The sequence below is a fragment of the Symphalangus syndactylus genome, chromosome 13 (genome assembly GCF_028878055.3).
Source record: "Symphalangus syndactylus isolate Jambi chromosome 13, NHGRI_mSymSyn1-v2.1_pri, whole genome shotgun sequence".
Classification (NCBI taxonomy): Eukaryota; Metazoa; Chordata; class Mammalia; order Primates; family Hylobatidae; genus Symphalangus; species Symphalangus syndactylus.
In genome coordinates this window covers 97697517-97721545 of record NC_072435.2, presented here as the reverse complement: position 1 = coordinate 97721545, position 24029 = coordinate 97697517, and the positions used below count along the sequence as shown (strand labels likewise).

General features: G+C 35.1%; 1 protein-coding gene across 39 annotated transcripts in view; it reads right to left on the bottom strand.

Moving 5' to 3' along the window:
* The window catches only part of PARPBP (PARP1 binding protein), a 282808-nt gene that overhangs the window by 16610 nt on the left and 242169 nt on the right, over positions 1-24029 (bottom strand). For 13 of the 39 annotated variants that reach the window (XM_063614318.1, XM_063614319.1, XM_063614320.1 and 10 more), the window contains 5 exons: positions 19059-19229; positions 17782-17936; positions 7980-8163; positions 4888-5066; positions 1014-1092 (listed from right to left, as the gene is read on the bottom strand). In XM_063614318.1, coding sequence (XP_063470388.1) covers positions 1014-1092; positions 4888-5066; positions 7980-8163; positions 17782-17936; positions 19059-19229 — 768 coding nt within the window. Of the gene's footprint in view, positions 1-1013; positions 1093-4887; positions 5067-7979; positions 8164-17781; positions 17937-19058; positions 19230-24029 lie in introns of those variants that run through there. The other 26 variants (XM_063614326.1, XM_063614327.1, XM_055240306.2 and 23 more) reach the window with 10 other exon arrangements.

Here is a 24029-nt window from a genome sequence, read left to right as displayed (position 1 = left end):
TCCAATGAATAGATTTTTAAAATCTTATCCCTTGATTGCAAATACTTATATTAATATGACAAAGAATTGACAAATTTTATTCACAGAAAAATTTTATGAAGCTCGATGTATTCCACAAGCATTAATTGCTAACAACTTCTAATAACCAATAGAAAGAGAAAGTATTAATAAATAAACTAAATGGGTGTAGGGTATGTAGATGAAACAGGTATTAACTAAAAGCTTTACTAATTTGAACTAAATTTCCAAATGAAAAAATAAAGGGCATACAAATTACTGTTCTCTTTTTTGTTGTATCAAGATGAATATTTGACAATTTAAGGATGATTATAAATTTTATATAAAAATCTTATTTAATGAATTAATGAATTCCCAACCATACAACAGTGTCTAGATCATAATAGATACCCAATAAAAGTATGATAAATGAGTTAAAGCCAAATTCCTTTTTGAAAAATAAGGCCAATAAAAATTGCTTGAAAACACATTATTGATTACTTATAGGCACAGATGTTTCATATGAGGACAGCAAAACTTAGTTCAAACTAAATGAACAAAGAACAGGAACAGTTCTAGTCAAGAGCAACGTAAAATGTCTCAGCTCAACCTACAAATAATTATATTCTGCCATTATATCTTCAGACAGGAGCAAATTTAAAATCACATATCTTGAGATTCAGTTTAAGATATAGAAATGTAAATGAGAAAGCCTTATCTTCTTTTATTTTCCACATCACTCATTCAACGGATATTTATTCAACACTTACAATAGCAACTGCTTATTCCTTTCCCTTTTTTTAGGTCCAGCGGATTAAGGAAACCAGAAACAGATTAGTCAAGACTGTATAAAAGGAAAGTCTCTGTATGTCAACTGTCATAACTCATTTTCCATGTAATTCCTACTGTGTCATGTACAATGTTTACAATATTTACAATACGCAGCTCAGCTTTATGTATTTATTTTTTCTAATAAAACAGTGTTTGCTATTTTCATGGCATGCATTAAATTGTACCTTAATTTTTTTCTCTCGCATTGACTTACAGATGCGTTCTCTTAGGGGTTTTATTGAATTATTCACCTGTGTGGGAGACCTGTGTCAAAAAAAAAAAAGGCAATAATTTATTGCTATGGTTGGAATGTTTGTTTCCCTCCAAATTCACGTTGAAACTTAATTCCCAATACAATATAGTTTTTCCTCAACTTATGATGCGGTTACCTCCCAGATAAACTCATCATAAATTAAAAATACCATTAAGTCAAAAATGCATTTAATACATCCAATCCACCGAACATCATAGTTTAGCCTAGCCTATCTTAAACATGGAATTAGCTGGAATTAGTACACTCCAATATCTGTTGGGCAAAATCATCAGGCAACACAGTAGAGTATCAGTTGTTTATCGCCATGATCATGTGGCTATCTGAATACTGTGGTTGACTGCTGCTTCCCAGAATCATGAGAGAATATTATTCTACATATTGCTAGCTCAGGAAAAGATCCAAATTCAAAATTTGAGGCACGATTTCTACTGAATGTGTACAGCTTTCACAAAATTGTAAAGTCGTGTGAAGGTAAATCACAAGTCAACCACCTGTGGTATTAAGAGGTGGGGCCTCAGGATGATTAAATCATGAGGACGCTGCCTTCATGAACAGGATTAGTGCCGTTATGAAAGGGTTTGTGGGAGCACTTTTTGCCCTTCAGTCTTCCCAGCCATGTGAAAACCCAGCAAGAAAATATAATCTATGGGGAAGAGGCCCTCATCAGACACCAAATCTGCTGGCGCCTTGATCTTAGACTTCCAGACTCCAGAACTACGAGAAACAAATTTCTGTTATTTACAAATTACCTAGTCTGGGGTGTTTTGTTCTAACAGCCTGAAGAGATGAAGACACTTACAAACCAAAATGGCTTTTAAACTAGTATCTGCCCCTCCCCTACCCAAAAGCACAGTTATAGGATAAAGGACAACTAAATCTACTTGTTTATAATACAGTCATGAGTCATGTGCTGCATAACAACAGTTTGGTCAACAACATACCACATATTTGATAGTGATGCCATAAGATTATAATGAAGCTGAAAAATTCCTATCACATAAATACTTACCTTTATGTTACTATTTCTTTATACTATTTAGTACGATAACATACTGTACAGGTTTGTAGCCTAGGTGTGTAATAGGCTATACCATCTAGGTTTGTCTAAGTACACTCTATAATGTTCACATCACAAAATTGCCTAACGATGCCTTTATCAGAATGTATCTGCATCATTAAACAATGCATAACTGTACTTTATAAAAGTGTCATTATTTCTATTCTGAGAATCCTAAATATTAATAGTTTGCTTAGTTAATTAATCCAGTAACTAAATGTTTCATGAGCTTCTACTATTTGTAAGGCACTATACAAGATATTGTGAAGAATAGAAAGTTGACTCATTTATTGATCCTATATTCAGGCATCCTGAAGTCTAAGTAAAGAACATAAGAAACACATAACTGAAATTCAAAATAGTATGAGAATTCAAAAGAGAAAAACATACCAATAGGAGGGTCAGAGAAGGTGAAATGGAGAAGACCCACCCTATAGTTTTGGATTCAGACCAACTTGAATACCTTAATAAATGAATCCCTTTTGGCTTAATAGAGCCAGAGTTAGAACCCCCTTGACTCAAATGACTACTAAGCAAGAATAAAATATTGCCTACCCTAAGAAAGAATAGTTGACAACCTTAAATTGATATACCTCATTGTCTTAATTTTATCATTTCAGTGTAGACCACTGAACATTTACTTTACCACTGACCAGTGCTTGTCTGCACAATGACAATTAGAAATGCGAATGCAGAATTCAAGCTGTAAACAATAGCAATGTGTTCAGTGACATGATTAAGTATAGAAAAACCTTTTCTTTTCTTTTTTTTTAAGAGAACAGGGTCTTGCTCTGTCGCCCAGGAGAGAGTGCAGTGGTGCAATCATAGCTCACTGTGGCCTCAAGCAATCCTGGGCTCCCAAGTAGCTGGGACTACAAGCATGCACCACCTCAGGCTCCCAAGTAGCTGGGACTACAAGCATGCACCACCACACTGGGTAATTCTTTTTTATTTTTGCAGAGATAGAGTCTTACTATGTTGCACAGATTGGCCTCAAACTCCTGGTCTCAGGCAACGCTCCTGTCTTGGCCTCCTAAAGCTCCGGGATTATCAGCATAAGACACCATGCCTGGCCTAGAAAGATTCCTTTTTAAAATGGACTCTGGGATTAAATTTGTTAGAATAAAAATTTCATGAAAGGAAAATAACTTTCTCTAAGAAAATGAATTCAGTCAGAGAAAATTGAAATTATTTATATTTCTACCTAAAAGCAAACTTGTTAAACAGAAGTAAGATGAAAAGAGAAAAAATAAAAATTCATTTATTTCTTTTTACTGTTTTCTGGGATTCCAGCAGCAGGTATAAGTAAATCACTGATAAAAATATTTATCGTTAATAAAATATTTGGGCATTCTGAGGTAGAATGTGGAAGAATTATTTCATGTCCAGATATAAAAGAATAGTCATGGAAGTTGGTAAAGAAGATGAGATTTTAAGGAATTAGATGACAACACTGAATGATAGACCACTGTAAAGTATCTGTTTAAAGAGAAGAGAAAGGATACTGAGGCATAGGAGAGAGTATATGAAGCAATCATGAAGGCAGATTTCAATAAAATAGCTCCAGTAGAAAACAGAAGAGATCAAGCAGTAGGATAATTTTGTGAAAATTCTCTACAGTGTACTAAATACAATTTAAAATGGTTGTTCTAAAAATTTTAATGTTTCTCAAAGTGAATGTCCAATTAATTAAAAATGTCAACAACCTACTCAACGACTGACCTAATCATTAAAACTGGAGAGCATCTACTATAGATGAAACTGCATCACCCATATATATATATGCCTTAACTCCCAAATGTGACTGTATTTGGAGATAGGGCTTTTAGGAGGTAATTAAGATTAAATGAGGTCACATGGGTGGGATCCAAATCTAATAGGACTGGTGGCCTTACAAGAAGAAGACAAAGAGATCTCTCTCCACGTGCTTCTCCAAGGAAAGGACATGTGGGCACACAGCAAAAAGGCAGTTATCTGCAACCCAAGGGGAAACCCCTCACCAGCCCTGACCATGCTGGCACCCTGATCTCCAGCTTCCAGCCCAAAGAGAAAATAGGTTTCTGTTGTTTAAGCTACCCAGTTTATAGTATTTTGTTATGCCAGCCTGAGTAGACAAAGACAGCATCAATGTCTTACACATAATACCAGCATTAATTTGGTAAATATTTTTCTTCATAATTTGAGGGAGAACCAGGAGCTGTCAATTCCAGTGTAAGTTTGGTGTATGTGCTCTCTCTTATTCTAGACAGAATAGTAGTCCTGGGAGCATAGACCTCAGGCTTTAGGAAAGACACCCTTGCTAACTGCTAACATACCTCACTTGGGCAAATTACTTAATATCTCTCAAGTCTCTAATTCTTCACTTATAAAGTGGAGCCTCTAATTCTTCACTTAAGAACATGGTGGTTGGGAAGGCTGAAATAATTTAACAAAACATTTAGCAAAATTCTTGATCCACAGCAAAGGAAAGAAATATTTTCAAAGCAAAACAACAAGAACTAAAAACAACACTGAAACCAAAGACATCTCTCAGGCTGTACTCTCATAAAATATTACTTCTTTTATATATAACCGCTTTGAATTCAAATGTTCAATCTCCCTTTAATTAACTTTTATTTTCTTTCTTCACAATTTCTGTAGTTTCTAAGTTTCCTACCATAAGCATACATTTCTTTTGTAATTCTCTAGAGTTAACATCTGTAATACACATAACTTCCACATTACTTACCTAAAAAGTGTAAGAATAGAAGTTCCATGATGATGGATTGTGTTTTCCTCGTCATATAAAAGCTCTGCTTTGTTTTTGGTAGGAGCATTAGCTGCTTCTTCGTCCAAAAGAACTAATAAGGCTTTCACAGTATCTCTGCCACAGTATGCAGTACCATGGTTTATGGCATGAGATTTTGGCTGAGACAAAAAATAATTTTAAGTAAATGTAATAATCATCCCAGCTGGGTGAATGGCCATACTTTTAAATTCCCTGTGGCACTGGCCTCTTTCATCTATTGTTAAAGTAATAAAACATCAGCTATAAGAAGTGGCTGTAAGGCATGTGACCATTTTTCCTTAAGCCATGCTATAATCAACTTTACCAATTTCAAAAGCCCAAAAATAATCTCATCAAAAGAAGACATTAGGCTCTGGTCAAAATAACATGAGGCTTCGAGTCAGAAAAATTTAGCCACTATCTAGCTATGTGACATCAGCCCCATGGCTCAGCATCTCTATTTATTTTTTCTCTCTTATGCCAAAGAAGGATGAGGTTCTGGCTATCTGAATACAGGCGCCATGGATGACTGTAAAGATCAAATGCAAAAATGAAAAGCTAGTTGACATTCATTGATTCAATAATCATTGATAAGTATATATTATGTCCCAAGCACTGTACTTAAAGCTAAGGCTCCAAAGGTGACAACCATTGCCTTCAAAGAACCCATAGTTTCCTTGATAAATAAGTAACTGACAAATGCATTACAGAATGCTAAGTGCTGTTTCTAATAAGTGTATGCACAGTGCAGTGGGAGTACAAAAGAAGTGACCAATGTACCCTGGCATCAAAGATGATTCCACAGAGGAGGAGGCACCCAGAGGAAGAAGAGAGCATGGTGCTTTCAGGGACCAGGTAGCATGGCATGGCTGAAGAATAAGGTAAAAGGGAGGAAGTGATACGAGATGAGCCTGGGCAACTTTGTATATCATGCCAAGAAGTTATAAGCCAGTCTGTTACAGAGGAAAAATCTCTTGCTTTAGTAAGCAAGGAAATAAAATGATCCTGTTTAGATTTTAAAGAATCAATGATGGCAATGTGTAAAATATATTGTGAGATACAAATGTTATCAAATCTGGAGACAGGTCACAAATTAAAGACTATAACAGAACAGTTTAGAAATGGAGAGTTCTGAACTAAGACAGTAGTCATAGAGATAAAGCAGATTAAAAAGGGAAAGCTGAAAAAAACTTCATGACTAGATGGAATAAAATAAAATATATAATAATAAAATATTATGTATAGATACATGTAAGCACAAACTCTGAAGGCATTTCTGACTGGATTTGATACCAACTGCTTAGTTGTATATCCTGTATAACTCTGGAGAAGGTGCTTGTACTCTCTTCTTAAACTCCCTGACAAAATAGAGGCAATGATAATGCCTAACCCAGAGGGTTGCTGGACATTATACCTAGATATCAAAGCTACATCTTCTGGGACATCTGTTATAAGCTGTGCCAGTCTCTTCAGCTTTCATCAGTATCATCTTGGCCTTCTTTCTCTGTTGGCAGACTCAGGCTACCAGGTGAACTATAATGTATATAGCTCTACTGAAATTATAACAAATTGCCTATCACAATCTGGTGCTTCACACATATTTTTCATTAGTACCAGAGAATTCCATATTCCTTAATAGTAACTTCATGAGTACTATTTGATTATATTTTTCAAAGATCTCTGATTTGGTTGAAAACATGAAATTAAGAACCAGATTTTTGGTATCTTTATTTCTTCTGCCAAGAAATGGAAGCAATTGATGTTGCTAATTATTTGAAGTTGACAGATTCTGATTGATACTTATAGTAATAACCTGGTTGTCATTTGAGTCAAACTATTCACCAGGAAGTGAAATACACAGGGCAACAACCCTGAATCTTCCCCACCTTCAAAGTAAATCTAACAACAAGCATTGTTATAGAAAAATAGCTAAAAGTGGTCCACAGGGCTGTGAGTGAATGAATGAATGAATGAATGATAAATAATAAAAATTAAGCAAAAGTCTTTCTTCATACACTGGCTACCATAATCACACCTAATAAAGAGGGGCTGTTAGAAAAATTGAATAAACTGCAATAAATGAACTATACTACTATAAAATTCTGTTCTAAAAACACAGTAGTCAATTTCTCTTATAATTCTGTGGGTTAGAATCTACTCTATTTAATTATCTCTGTAAAAAAAAAATTAAGAATAAGTAAATGTTCTGGGAATATAGAGTTTAAAAATTGCCAGGTACGGGTTTCAGTAGGCTGAGAATGGAGGTAGAAAATAAGAGACAGAGATTTATAAAAGAAAACTGCTGAATGGAAGCAATTTCTAAGAGGACTGTTGTTGTCCTAATACAATGCTTATTATTAAAGTCAGAAACAGAAAAAACAGGCTTTTATTTTATATCTGAGTAAATGGGAAAGTAATTGTTTATGAGAATATTTAGGCCAGGCGTGGTGGCTCACGCCTGTAATCCCAGCACTTTGGGAGGCCAAGGCGGGCAAATCACGAGGTCAGGAGTTTGAGACTAGCCTGGCCAACATAGTGAAACCCCATCTCTACTAAAAATATAAAAAATTAGCCGGGCATGGTGGCAGGTGCCTGTAATTCCAGCTACTCGGGAGGCTGAGGCAGGAGAATCGCTTGAACTCAGGAGGCAGAGGTTGCAGTGAGCCAAGATCGTGCCATTGCACTACAGCCTGGGCTGCAAGAGTGAAATTCCGTCTCAAAAAAAAAAAAAAAAGAATATTTATAGAAAAATAGCATAAAATACCTTAATATCCATCAAGAATTATATGTTTTTAGTACCAAAAGGGATACCAGAGATTACCCTATGCCTTACTTTAACAAATTCAGAAATTTGGCCCAAATATGTGATAATTTACCCAAGTTGAACATATAATCCTACAAAATCCTATTGAGAAACTTACATTTTCAATATCATTTTAGAACACAGGAAACACACTCTTCTGACTTAAGTAGCAATAATAAACCATTTCTACAATAAATAGAAGAGATAATTATTTGTATAAAAGGATAATGAAAAATAAAAAGCTCATTACCCGAGCAGGACTGATGTCAGTGGTGCTAACAGCTACAACACCTTCTTGAGAATTGATAATATTATTAATCCTCAAATCCAAATCCTGAGCCACTTCCTCTATTGCTTTGTAAAAAGGATCCCTGCTGTTCTGGCCTTTAATCAGCTGCATCTTTATCACCGATAGTATTTGACCCCCTGCAACGCTGAAAATAGAAATAAGATTGCCTCTATAACAGTATTGCAAATTATAATATGCTTATAGACTTGAAAATGTAATTTTCAGAGTTAACACCTTTCAAAGACTATTGCTTTGATCTTATACATCAAACAGTTAAAGCATTTAAGAAAAAGATGAGGAACATTAGAAACAAAATTTAAAAGTTTGTCTAAAAGCAAGTAATTTCAATAAGTTTCTTCTTCCTTGATTTGAAAGCTGATGGGCAATAATTTAGTTATATGTGAAATACAACAGGTTCAGAAGTGGTTGTATACATACAATATATTTAAAATATATACCTTTAGATACAACTAAAATAACAAAAACAGTTACCTCTCATTGAATATCTAGACTCTTACATTCGTTTAATCTTAAAACCAATTCAGTAAGTTGATATTATTATCCCTAAATCACAAATGAGAAAATTGAGTCCCATAAAGGTTAAATAGTTTGTCCAAGCACACATGGTGTTCTGTGTGAGGGAAGAGACAGGGAGGAAGGAAACTGACGTGAAAAACATGATATTGCATTCTAATAAGTGAAAGGTTATTATATGGAAAAGGAAACTAAGCAACTTAGTACTGACATAAAGCAAACAAGAAAGTGGACCAACTATGGCCAACAGACAAGTGTTTTTAAAAACCCGAAATTGATATTTCTTTATACCACACCTAAATCTCAGAGTTTGGGTTGCAACTTCTGCTCTAAAGGACAAATGTGAGAAACATATAAGAGGAAGGATTTTGGTCCATTTTAAGGAAGAAATGAGGTGTGTCCAATAGAAGAGGATTCTCTTTTAAAGCCAGGAGATCTCATCCCTAGAGGTATCACTGGAAAGGCAGCACAGTGCCAAATGAGAAACTGGTGTGGTCTGACTACAGACCATGAAGTCAGGCTGCCTGAGCACATATCACAGCTCTGCCACTTTCAACTTTGGGTATGCTATTAAATTTCTCTTTTGTGGTGGCATAAAGGAAATGATGAAATGAAGTTTTCACTCTCGCCTTATTGCCAAGTTGTATGTTTTACAGAAATGCCAGGTTCCCTAACAAGCTAGAAAGATGAATGTCCACATTTAAATAGCTGGTCCAGATAGAAGAGGAAAGTTAGAAGAAGATTGCAGAGAGACTTAGTGTATGATGACAATGTATTTTCCTAACCATCAGACTCATATCCAGCATTTGTTTAAAACATCAACTCCAGATCCCATCCTATGGAATTACAATCTCCAGCGAAGAGCACTAAATGTTTGCATTGTGTTAAAAGTACCACAGGTGATTCCTATGATTAGGCAAGGGTGAGAAAAAAGTCATGAAAAAATCAGCTCCTTGAGAAAGCAATCATATTTTACTGATCTTCATACCGTCAGTTTACATTTGGTACACAGAAGAGATGATTGACGTACATTTGTTGAATAAATGAATACTATCACGTGCAACAATCTAAATTTTTTATAGTAAAACAAATGATATATATTTTACTATTCATATTATTATTTGCAATACAAAAGTATTTAGGTGGTGTCTACTTACACAATGGCATACTAGATACCCTGAAGAACGCATCACTGAAGAGAAAAAAATCTCCCAGTACCACCCAATCTCTCCCTCAAAAAGGAACCAACCAGAGCTGGCATGGTAAGTCGAAAGCTGTGCATAGTAAGCAAGCAAGATATCATCCTGAGGACAAACACCTCTAGTAACACTGTGATCAGGATACAAAGCTCAGGGCTAGCAGCAAGGTGGAAGAGGACAAGCAGGGACTTTCACGTTCAGTCTGAACCTTTCAAGGGAAAATAAGCTAGTATGGTTTTTACTAGATTTATTTTAGGTATTTTACATTTTTGAAGCTTTTTTTAAAAAAAAATCCTTCTATTTAGTAATGATACAGAAATCCAATTGCATGTTTATTGGCCTTGTGTCCAGCAACACTCTTAAACTGTACTGCCAACTGTAATAATTTGCCTTTACATTCTTGGAGTTTTCTATATAATTAGTCACATTATCATCAAATAGAATTTTATTTTTTCAATTGTTATATCTCCTATTTCTTTTTGTCTTATTACAATGAATTGGACATCTCATGCTATGTTGAAAAGAACTGATGACAGCAGGAACTCTTGTCTTATTCTTAAGCAGAACGCTAAAATGTTTTACCATTAACTAGGTTTTTATAGAAACCTTTTTGTCAAATTAAAGCCCTTATTCTTAGTTTATTTTTACACTGAGGGCTTAGCCCTGTAGAATGGGTATGTGTTTCCTATTTATCTCCCCATGCTGGCCAGTTCCTGGGCTAAAAGCTGGCTTCCCTTCTTCACTTGCCTCTCTGGCTTTCCTCCTTCACCTATTTTTGACCTGTATTTTCATTACATTTGCCTACTTACCAATGCATTTAAGAAGCATTTTTGAAACACGCTATCCAACATTATTAATTATTTTCAATGGAAGAAAATAGGCTGGGGGCCTAGTCTGCCGTACTTCTGTAATCAGAAGTCTGAGTAGACCCTAGGAATTCTTTCACATATATGAGGACTTTCTTTTTCAGCTGTGAACTGGATGAAATGTAGCCAAAATGAAAACATAATTAACATTATATGCTTTTCCTGGGAATTAATCTCTAATAGAAAAGAGTTTTGGAAAAGATTCAAATGGTTAATAAAATCTGGGAGTGTCTTAGTGCCAATTATAAGAACAAAAAAATGCTTCAAATGGTATTAGGAAAGTCACCTTTGACCTCCTTTTCTCATTCCTTCTACATGACAAAAATGCTAAATTTTAAAGATGATGTAACTCACTGGCTGAATTGTATTTAGGAAAAAATAAGACTTGTATTTCAGAGACTTGCCAAGGTCAACATTTTGAAGCCATGGCAAAATACCCCAAACAGTAGTGCTCTGACTACTCCATTAATATATACTCACTTCTAGAGCCACCATTAGGTTGGCTTCTAATATCTGCTCAGCAACACAGTGGCTTAACTCAAATTCTTGCTTCTAGAGCCTAGAAACTCCGGAAGTTTTAACTAAAATGACATCAAGATATTTATGTTGTTCACTGGCAATACAAAAATGAATAAAATCTTTCTCTTTAAGAGCTCACAAGTGATAATGATACAATGAACTACTGACAGTATAGACAAGTTTGAGTGGGGAAGTAGAAAGAAGGAGAAGGTATTCAGGAGTGCTTCCCAGAAAATATATTATGGCTATTCTGGATAAACATTAATAGGAGAATTTAGATGAGAAAGAGGCAAACTGAGCTCCTGACTCCTAGCTGCATCACACCAGTGCCCTGGGGCAGAAAGAGAAACACGAGGCTGCTGATGAAAAGCACAATTGAATCCCCAAGCTTGTACCAAAATAAAGTAACTGGAAGAGAACACTAAGCAATAATACAGACAAATGATTGGTAATACTTTAATGTAATTACTGAGTATCTTCACTTTCCTAAATAAAGTGACTGCTTTTCCATACCATACTCAAGAATTTGATAACTATTTGTTGAAGTAAATTTTACCTTTAAAAATTAAATGTAATTAAAGGTGCCACATAAAATATATGAAAAGTATTTCTGAAAAAAATTTTTTTTTTTTTTTGAGACGGAGTCTCGTTCTGTCGCCCAGGCTGGAGTGCAGTGGCACGATCTCGGCTCACTGCAAGCTCCGCCTCCCGGGTTCACGCCATTCTCCTGCCTCAGCCTCCCGAGTAGCTGGGACTACAGGCGCCCGCTACCACCACGCCCAGCTAATTTCTTGTATTTTTAGTAGAGATAGGGTTTCACCGTGTTAGCCACAATGGTCTCAATCTCCTGACCTCGTGATCCGCCCACCTCGGCCTCCCAAAGTGCTGGGATTACAGGCGTGAACCACCAAGCCTGGCCCTGAAATATTTTTAAACAAGAAAAATTTTAACATTAGGAGATTAGACTGAAAAATTTCAGTGAGATTTAACACTCCATACATGTATATTTAGCCCAATATAAATAGTTATGTGCTGTTCAGTAACATTACAGTCAGCAACAGACCACATATACGATGGTAGTCCCATAATATTATAATGGAACTGAAAAATTCCTATTGCCTAATGATGTAACATCATAGCATCACAGCTCAACACATCACTCACATGTTGGTGGTGATGCTTGTGTAAACAAACCTACTGTGCTGCCAGGCATATAATAGTATAGTGCATATAATTATGTTTAATACATAATACTTGGTCATTATAATAAATGACTCTTAATGGTTTATGTATTTGCTATACCTTTTATCATTACTTTAGAGTGTACTCCTTCTACTTATTTAAAAAAAAAAAAAAAAAAACACTAACTGTGAAATAGCCTCAGGCAGGTCCTTCAGGAGGTATTCCTGAAGAAGGTGTTGTGACTGTAGGAGAGGACACCTCCAGGGGTGTTATTGCTCCTGAAGATTTTCCAGTGGGACAAGATGTGGAGGTGGAAGACAGTCATATTGATAATCTTGACCCTGTGTAGACCTAGGCTAATGTGTATGTTTGTGTCTTAATTTTAAACCAAAAAGTTTAAAAAGCAAAAAAAAAAAAAAAAAAAATTAAATAGAGAAAAGCATATAGAATAAGGATACAGAGAAAAAAATTTTGTACAGCTGTACAATGTATTTGTGTTTTAAGCTAAGTGTTATTACAAGAGTCAAAAAGTTTCAAAATTTTAAAAAATTCATAGTCAAAAAATTTTAAAGTTCATAAAGTTAGAGCAAGCTAAGTGTAATTTATTCTTGAAGAAAGAAAAATTTGCTCTACAAATTTAGTGTGGCCTAGGTTTACAATGTGTATAAAGTCTACAAGAGTTTACAATAATGTTCCAGGCCTTCATATTCACTCACCACTCATCCAGAGCAACTTCAAGTGCTGCAAACTCCAGTCATGGCAAGTACCCTATGCTTATGTATGTTTATCTATGTTTATGTTTTATACTACATTCTGAACAGGACCTTTTCAATGTTTAGATATGCTTAGCCACACAAATACCATTGTGTTACAATTGCCTACAGTATTTGATACAGTAACAGGCCATACAGGTTTGTAGCCTAGCAGCAATAGGCTATGCCATATAGCCTATGTGTGTGGCAGGCTACACCATCCAGGTGTGTGTATATACAGTCTATGATGTTTGTACAATGATGAAATTGCCTAATAATGCATTTCTGAGAGCATACTCTCGTCAAGTGGCACATGATAGTATAATGTAAATGTGCATTAAAAAGCTGTGTGATAAATGTGAAATACAGAATTTTCAACTTCTAAACAACAGGGAACTATTAATTGATATAACTTGAAACATCTCATTTAAGACATCTTTCAGGTGAAAGTACACTATGCATTTTATGGTGTCACCTACTGGCAAAGTGTAGAAATGCAGTCACCTATAGCTAAGATGGCCTCATGAAAAGTGGGCAGTAGGGCGATGAGTGTAAGAATCAATTCTTTTTCTTTATTTCTTCCCAGTCTGTCTATTCCACCCTTCCTTGGACTCAAACATTACTGTAATTTTTCTATTTAAAAATAAGTAGTATAAACTTTTCCTCAGATACAAGAGCTAAATACATTTTTATTTCTAACTTTTAAGGTTGACAGAGACGAGGAGAATAAACAGGCCAGAGTGAGAGATGGGCAGGAGTTAGAGCACAGACAGTTTTGTGTATAATATTGAGGTTCCTGAAGTTTTATCCTGTACCAAATATGGAATCACTGAAAAGTTTTAATTATGGGAGTAACATTTTTTGTTTCAGAAAAATCACTCTGGCAGCAATGAGGACAACAGGATAGGGCAACTTAAGACTGGAGGCAGAATAGACAACTCAGTGACATGTGAAAAGGTCCAGAAAAGAAAGGATGAAAGTCTGAAACAGTAAACACTGGAAATAAAATAGTAGCTATAAGAAGAGATGAGGAGAAAGAACATAAAAAATGTGAAGAAAGAAAAAGTGACAGATCTTAATGAGTGAATGCATTTAGGATATGCCCCAGATTCTTGTTTGGGAGCTAGAGAGAGACAGGCTTCATCGCTTCAGGAGGAGAAGCAGTTTTGCAGAGAAAGACAAAAATTTAGTTTAGGACATATGAGTTGCCTGTGAGGCACCATCGTAAAGATAGTTGAGGATATGTTTCTGAAACTCAGGAAAGAGGTTCGAATTTCACTGAAATATAGATTTAGAAGAATTTGCATATATGTAGTAGAAGAGGTAGGTGGAAAATAAGAGAATGACGTATCTGAAGTTATAAGAAAAAAGAGTTCCAATAGGAAATGACTAAATTTGAAGACTCAAAAGAGACCAAAGACTATAATTAGAAGATCACAAGTGACCACTGGCAGAATAGCTTCAGTAGAGGGAAAAAGTGAAGGAGTATACATCAGTCAAGTACAGACAATCAAATAAATATTGACTGTCTATTCTGGTAAAAATTGTGCTAGGGCTAGGGAATATTAGTGAAGAAAACCAATAAACTCTCATTGAGTTTACTGTCTATTGAAAAATATACATTAAATACTTACAAAGAGGGAAGCAGAAAAAAGGAAACTATTTTCTTTAAGAATTTGAGCTGTAAATGGAAGAAGGAACTGGAAGAAACAGAGAAGACAGTTTGTTGTTTATTTCTTATAAGCTTATAGAATGTGGCTGAAGTACTAGTAAAGGGAGAGGTTGAAATTATAAGATAAAATGAATAACCAGTGAAGCAATGTCCAAATGGGTTATCCACTTTCCCACCCACCATGTCTAGTTAACTCCTTCTAGTTCATCCTTCAAAATTAGGCTTAACTGTAACACCCATCCAGATAAGGATTCTTGACACCCTTATCCCTGGCTCCCACAAACCAGGGATCAATTGCCCTTTCCTCTGTATACCTTCTATTAATATCTATTATGATATGTATAGGGTATATGTTTTTAGTTTTTAATAATTTTACTTTATTTATAAAACAAAACTATACCTACTGCAGAACAAAAATAAAAAAACAAATCACCACAAAAAAGATAACAAAAATTGCTCAAGTGGACTATTCAGACACCCAATTGAAGACATTCACTATTTAGATATTCACTTCCTCAAGACCTTCTCTAGAAGATACTTGCTTATTATAACCACATGGGATATCCAAAATAAATGGCTGCTAAGTTGAAGAAGTCTATTCCCTCACCCTAGATGCCTCTAAAACAAATGTACTTCTACCCTGTTGACCACAACCAGAAATTCCTCCAAAAGGAATGTAATTATAACAAACCATATTGGATTGAACATACACATTTATCTCTGCTCTTTTCCAAAACTTCACTAAAATGACAAAAAAGCAAAAAACAAAAAAGTTTCCATCTATGAAGAAAAACAGAATGAGAGAAGAAACAACAGCTGATGAGAGTAGAGGCATTTCATGAAAGTACAAAAAAATGAAAACAGATGATTGAGTCATAACTAACTACCCAGAATACAAAAGCTAAAACCTAAGTAACTGCTAACAGGAACAATGGTAAGAAGCAAACTCAGAAATTAATCAGAAATTGAAGGTAATACTGATGGCTATGCAAAGGCGGGGTTGAAAACAGAAAAGCTAGTTGACGGTCTCCATAAGGAACACTTATACCCCCATTCTCCCTCTATTCTGAGCAGTCAGGCTAGTGCTTCTCTCCCACCTCAGCATGGGAAGCAAAACTGTTCTAAAGAAACTATGAGAGGCTCCGGACCCAGGGGCAGCAGGACTAAAAACAAAGGAATTGAGTAAGTCTACATACGGAACTGTGAGACTCAGCATCAACCTGGACCTATCTCAAATCCCAGAATATTGCTAGCCAGATTTACAGCTTTCAGAGATTAAAAGATGCCTCTGTGGAAATTTTTGGGAAAGTCCCAAAGAAAAGATCTAAAGTTACTGACATTTGGAGAGTAAGTCTCCAACAAAAGAGCCAACTGGGCATCATGCTATAAATAAGCCCACTGTACAGAGCTACTAATCAGCTCTATAGGGCCTCACTCTTAAATATGAAAGGACAGTTCAGAATCACCACACATTGTAGGAACACCTCTACCATGAAAGAGGGCAAAAAAAAAGAAAGTAAAAAACAGAAAAGCATCCAATAGAGATAAAACAAAGACCATTCAGGAAGCAGATAACAATATTTTTACATTAAATATAATAAATAATCTTAGAGAAATAAATGAAACATGACATAAAATCATATGCAATCAAATATGAGACTAACATAAAAATATTTGCTTACCATTTACTTTTTCTGAGAAAGCTACTTGAGCAAAATAAGGGGTTTACCAATTAAAATAAAGTCATAAGAGCCAGGAAACAGGCAGAGACTGTTTCACAAGGTGAGGATGAAGGTTCATGGTTGCCACTCTGACACAGGCCTAACAAGCAAAAGCAAAGATTGAATAAAGATGACAGGGGACTCTCCAGAAGGAATATCTTCAAGGGCAAAAAACTGACAGATGACTGTAGTACCACTTGACTTTAACAAAATGTATCTATATTGCCTTACAAAAAATTTTTTAAAAATTTAATATCTGATATTTCAATAGAAATGGCTCCCCAATATATTATCTGGAAGTTCAGAAGATGTCACTTATTTTGTCTCTAAGTTATTTTCAAAAACCTCTTCCAAATTTACTTCTTTGTAATGGATATCCATATGAGAAGATAGACTGCAATTCAGAATAAAATCCTGAAAAAAAACCTTCTTAGAATCTTAGAATGGAATGAAGTTTCACGGAACAAGATATAGTCATTAGGAGAATGGATGTACAGAACTGACTGTGTTCAGATCCCTACTCTGCTACTTAATATAACGTAGGGCAAGTTACTTGATCCCTGTGTTTTAGTTTTTTCACCTCTAAATTAGGGATAGTAATAGTATCTATCAAGTCAGGTTGTTGTAATGATCAAATGATAATCTGAGTAAAGAACTTAGCACAATGTCTGACATATAACAAGTGTTCAATAAATATCAGCTATTTTTATTATGTTTATGTTATAGGATACCAAATTGATAATGATCCGCCATGATTGCTAGCATATACAATCCACTTCTGCCCCCAAAACTTACTTACCACTCAATACACCAATATTATAAATGGGGGTCTATCAGATTTTTAAAAAATCTTACCTCCAATATCACACAAAAACAAATCCCAGATGAACCAAAGATTTGCACATAAGAAAATGAAAAACAACAGAAAATAGAATAGGGATTTCATCTTTGTCAATTTTCTTACTCATTCGTGATATCAGTTTCCTTTATTGCTAAATAAAAAATACACAGAAATTATCTGTTTGCTCATTGCCAGTCCTCAAAAATCTATTTCATCCAGATAAAAATAAATGGTAACTCTCTTCTCTAATCAAATTTAGTATGGACGTGACTTTTGACTTTGGCCAAAACTCGGAATCACAGGCAGAAATTTAGGAGGTAAGGTCATGTGATTTTAATTTATTCATCTAGATTTTGTTTCTTCGCCTCACTGTTTGGTCTGATGCTTGGTCATTTCAATATCTCTTATTTCTACCCGATTCTGTAAAGTTTTAAAGATAGATTAATAACATATTTGTAATATATGAAAAGTCATTACCTTGGGTTTGGTATTTCTCCAAGAATCTCATCTAATTTGTCAATGAAATTAATAAAATTAGACAATCCCTTTACATGTGTCCTTAAAGGATCCGATGGTGGTGGTGCATATCCTTTCCCTCCAAGCTCTATTGTTCTAATAAATGACGTGGCCACCTATGAATTAAAACAAATGGATAAGTTATGTCCAGTGATTTACTAAAGTGTAATTTACTTCATAAAGCTAAGTAAATCTATATAATTCTGCGTATACAGTTAAAAGTGAAGCACATTTTATGGCTCGTGACACACTTTGAGTCAGAAGCAAATAACCAAAGAAACAAATGCCATGCAGAATTCATGCTAGCAAGTGTGGTGCCAATGACACCCAGCTGCAGATTGAGGCTGAGGAGCTGAGTTAGGGGACAAATTAAGAGCTAAAGTATATTAATTTTAGAATGTATTATTGACTCTAAAGAACTCATTTATGAATATATTCTAATATAGTTGACTACTAGCTATTGAAATTATTATATGGAACAAGGGAATTTTTAGCATTAGCTGATCTGTTGTGTTAAACAGGTGAATTGGTTGGGCAATTTAACACTTCCAAACCTCAGCCTCTCTATTTGTAAAATAAAAATACAGACTAGATAATCACTAAGTTCCATCCAGCTTTCTCATCCTGGGATCATGTATAGTTCAAAAGGCTTGTCCTTACAATGATAAAAATACATATGTGATAGCTGTACGTAAGTGTTTCAATCAAAGATGAAATGTTCCAAGGTACATTCTAAGAAAGACAAATCCTGTGAAATGTCAATAATTTAGGGGAAAGTTCCATGGTCAAATAAATTAGGAAACAACAGATTAAATAACAAGCTTAATTTGCTACAAGCAGATTTCTTTATGGCAGGACTTCTCAGAGCTCTTATATTCAATAATGGATTATGTATAACCAATAAGGGTATATACTACTTCTAAACATTTTGCCCTTGGAAACATTTATTCAAAGAACATTTAACAGAAACGTTTTGACACTGGAAACATGTATTCACAGAGAATTTATCAGGGCTAGCACTACACGGAATATATGTAAGGAAACACTGCTTTAGAGAAAGTCTCCTTTACCAAACTTGAAGGATATGGTAAAAAATTAAAATACCATGGATTTTCAAATACAGAGGTAGAACATAAATTAACCACTTAAAAGTTGTTTCATTCTAGTTACAAGCATATTAGGATACATGGATCCACTGTGCAAGGGGTCTTAATTTTGAACATGTCACACATCCATACCAAAAAGATAGACATTTGTTTCTCTCGAGCAGCATGTTTCAAATCAGTGAAGGCTTCTCTTCCTAGTCCTCTATCAGGAATATTGAGAATATAAGCCACAGCCAGGTCATTCTTTGAATTCACTAGCAGATTTAAATATGAAAATATAATTTTCCTTGCTAGCAGCTGCACCTGTGCAATAAAATATTCAGTTAATTTCTTCATTGCAATTCTTCTAAATCCATAATCTTTTTCATATGCAGTAAAAATGTATATAATCATTCAATCACAATACCTCACTTAACTCTAGAAAAAGAGAACTGCCATATAAAAACAGGTTGGACAATCAATAAACTCCATCTCTCCCCAAATTCTTGACTGACTACCAAATTTGGCAGGCAGAGGGGAGACCTACAAAAATCCAGCTAAAAAAAGCAGCAAAGGAAGACCCAAAAACAGATATCAGCAGTTGTATACCAACATAGAATGGAGACAGAGTATTAAGTTGGAATTCAGGCAAGTCAGTTGCCCACTAGCACAAAAACACAATATTTCTCAGAAGAACATAGACGAATCCAGAGTTGTTATAAAATATTATCTATAATATCCAGTTTTCATCCAAAAATCAATAAACAAAGAAAAAAGAAGGTGTGACCCCCCCTACTCAGGGTAAAAAGTAGTCAATAGAAATTGTCACCAAGTAGACCTAGATGCCGAGTTTAGAAGAAAAACATCAAGGCAGTTATTATGAATTATGTTCAAGATATTAAAAGGAAATATGTTCAATGAATTAAAAGAATATCTGTTATCAACAAATTAACAGAGGGAATGTCAACAGAAAAGTGGACAAATTCTGGAAATGAAAAGTACAATAAGTAAAACAAAATTTGCTTGATGGGTTCAATAGCAACTTGGAGACAGTAGAAGAAACCATTGTTGAACTTACAGACAAACCAATGGATATTACCAAATCTGAAAAACAAAGGAGAACAACAACAACAAAAAAAAGATGAAAGAATCAAAGGGATTAATGAGACAATTTAAGAGGTCAAACACACACGTAATTGGAATCCCTGACCAGAAGTGAAAAGAGTAGAAAAAATATATGAATAAATTTTTGCCCCAAAGCATCCCAAATTTAGTAGAAAACATTAATTTATAGATCCAATAAGCTATTTAAGTAGGAAAACCAAACAAAATGTATACAAACTCTGACAGCCAAAGGTAAGAGAAAATCTTGAGTGTAGCCAGAACAAAATGACACATTACCTACAGAGGAACAATAATAAGGTTAACAAATCATCCAGAAGTATGTAGGCCAGATGATATTGGAACAGTATATTAAACATGCTGAGAAACAATCTAAATTACTATACGATTACAATAATTAAGATAGAGTAGTATTTACGAAAGAACACTCAGCTCAATGGAACAGAATAGCATGCAGAAATAGACCAACACAAATATAGCAATCTGATTTTTCACAAATGTGCAAAAGGAACAATGAAGAAAAGACAGTCTTTTCAATAATTGGTGTTGGAGCAATTGGTCATCCATATGCAAAACACATGGACTTCAACTTAAACCTCACACCTTTTATAAAAGTAAACTCAAAGTGGATCATAAGTCTATAAATGTACAATATAAACTATTAAACTTTTAAAAGAAAACATAACAGAAAATCTTCATGACCTGGAATAAGGCAAAGAGTTCTTACATAAGACACCAGAAGCACAATGAGAAAAGGAAAACTAAAAAGATAAATTGGATTTCATCAAAATTAAATTCCTTTTTTTTTTTTTTTTTTTTTTTGAGAAACAGGGTCTTGCTATTAGGCTGGAGTGCAGTGGCACAATCAGGGCACACTGCAACCTCAACCTCCCAGGCTTAAGTGATCCTCCTGCCTCAGCCTCCCTAGTAGCTAGGATTACAGGCATGTGCCACCACAAGCAGCAAAACTTTTTTATTTTTTGTAGAGACAAGGTCCCACTATGTTGCCCAGGTTGGTGTTGAACTCCTGGGCTCCAGTGATCCTTCTGCCTCGACCACCCAAAGTGCTGGGAATACAGGCGTGAGCCACCATGAGCAGCGCAAAATTAAATTCCTTGCATGGAATTTTCTTCCTTTTTTTGCCTTCTCAACTACTTCCATCCCACCTTCTGCTCTAGAATCCTGCTTCTAATTCTTATTGTTCCCAAACTGTCCACTTGAAATCATATTCTTGCCTATTCCCTCAGATAACAGACTCACAAATTCTAAACTCAGTTCCCACTCAAAACACATGAAATTCAAAAATCCTTCAGTAATTTCAGTCACAACTAATGTCCCAGGAATTTATCATCTGTAAATGCTAAGAAAATATTTCCCTTATTAAAACTAAAATTTCATCATATTCAATCTAATCACATGTTAAATTTTTGAAGCATAAAAGAAACTAAAAAAGGCAGCAATAAAAAATTACAAATCCTTAGCAAGGCTCTTAGATAATTATTAAGCACATACACCTTAAAATAAATTCAAAAGATAATATATTTTGACTGTTTAAATTTCCATGTAAAAAACAATTATTAAAAAGTAGGAGACAGGTCAATTTAAAAGAAAAACTTCACTGGACAGGAAAGCATTGCCTTTAATATGGGCTTCAGATAGAATTTAAGCAAATTTAATTACAAGAAAACAAAGTTTAAAGATTAACCATGAGAAAGATTTTTTCTTGCATATTAAGTAAATGTTACCTTTTCAGAGATGCTCCCTGATTCCCCAATCTAAAGTAGACATTCATGTATTCTCTTTCCTGCCATCCTGTGATAACTCTGCATATCACCCTATTATAATTCTCTGCATAGGTGTTAACACTTCCTGATACTTTTCTTTTTAATATTTTTTTAAGGATACAATATTTCACTATGTTGCCCAGGCTAATCTTGAACTCCTGGGCTCAAGTGATCCTCCTACCTTGACCTCCCAAAGTGCTGGGATTACAGGTATGAGCCACCATGCCTAGCCACTTTCTGATAACGTTTCTTAATCCTCCTATTACTTTGTGAGTTCCATGACGGAAAATCATGTGTCCTCAGATCCTAACAGAATGACTTGCATTATAGTAGGTAATCAATCTGTTTTTCTCAATAGGTTCTCAATGAGTTTTCATTCAATGATGAATGAAAGAAAAATTAACACATAAATTTGGCCTTTTAAAAATTTCAAAATTAAAAATCTATTAAGAAAAACTTACCTGAGGCTGGGTGTGGTGGCTCACACCTGTAATCCCACCACTGGGAGGCCAAGGCAGGTGGGTCACTTGAGGCCAACAGTTCAAGACCAGCCTGGCCAACACAGTGAAACCCTGTCTCAACTAAAAATACAAAAAAAATTAGCTGGATGTGGTGGCACACACCTGTAATCCCAGCTACTTGGGAGGCTGTGGCACAAGAATCACTTGAACCTGGGAAGTGGAGGTTGCAGTGAGCCAAGATGGTGCTACTGCACTCCAGCCTGAGCGACAGAATGAGACTGTCTCCAAAGAAAAAAAAACTTACCTGGGATAAAATAAATGCTCATATTTTTTATTATGGTGCCTTACAAAGAAAGGTATTCTAAGGCACAACCAAATAAAAATAAGCTTTAAGGTTTCTCCTAAAATTTTATAAAATAACGAATATAGTTTTCTGATTATATTTCTTTTTTTTTTTTTTTTTTTGAGATGATGTTTCCCTCTTGTTGCCCAGGCTGGAGTGCAATGACACGATCTCAGCTCACCACAACCTCAGCCTCCCAAGTTCAAGTGATTCTCCTGCCTCAGCCTCCCAAGTAGCTGAGATTACAGGCATGTGCCACCACGCCTGGCTAATTTTGTGTTTTTAGTAGAGACGGGATTTCTCCATGTTGGTCAGGCTGGTCTCGAACTCCTGACCTCAGGTGATCTGCCTGCCTCAGCCTCCCAAAGTACTGGGATTACAGGCGTGAGCCACCATGCCCAGCCTCTGCTCATATTTCAAATGTCCTTTTATCTTTATTTTCACAGTAAATCACAATACTTCTATTACACAAGTCTATAATATGAGTTTCCATTTTAACTTCACAGTGCAATAGTCTGTCTAAAACACAGTTCTTTGTATTCCTTTGACATTTGGGAAGAATAACACAATTTACCAAAAATCAAAGCAGAGAAAAAGTGACATTCACATTGTAATCAGAAACTTTTCCTACATTTAACTTAATGCAATCTCTATGTCACTGTGCCTCCGCTGTTCAAAAATAACAAGAACTTAACAAATATGTATATACCTGATCCTAATTGGGTACAAAAACCGGGCTTAAGCTCTGACATCTACAACTTGCTCTTTAAGATTAGCAAATTTTGTCCTTCTGATTTGTGATGTTGGGCAAACTTCAGGGAAAAACATCTTGGAGTCCTCACAGTTAGAGTGTTTAACTCATGGCTGCAATTGGAAATCTATCCCTATCATTATGGTCAGATAACATGGCTGTTATGGTTTCCTTGCTCTTGTATTTACAAGTGAGTTGTAAAGAGGCTCCCTGGAAAAGCAGTCCACATAAGTATAGTTATGATGTCCAAGAGCAAGGGCCTAAATTGAAAAAATCCACAAGATTAAAGCCTTTACCAAGACACCAAAAATAAGGATACTGTTCTGTTTATTTGTTTAATAAACTGATTCTATCCATACCACAAAGTATTTGCAATGTTTGTTTAGAAGCCGGACAATTTTATTTAAGCTTTCTGACAATTCCAAGTTTCTTTTCCTATCTCTTCTTACTGACAGGCAGATATTCAACCTCAGTTTGAAGAAAGTCAGTTTTTCTAAGCTGAGAAGATTAACAATTTATACAGGGTCTTTTTTTAACTTTTGTTTGCCAATGCATAAATGCTTATATATACTGACAAAAAAAAAGTTGGACAAAAACTAAGATACTTAGATTTTTTAAGTGATGATTTTCTTTTTCTGGCCTTTATTCTATTATTCCCTTCAT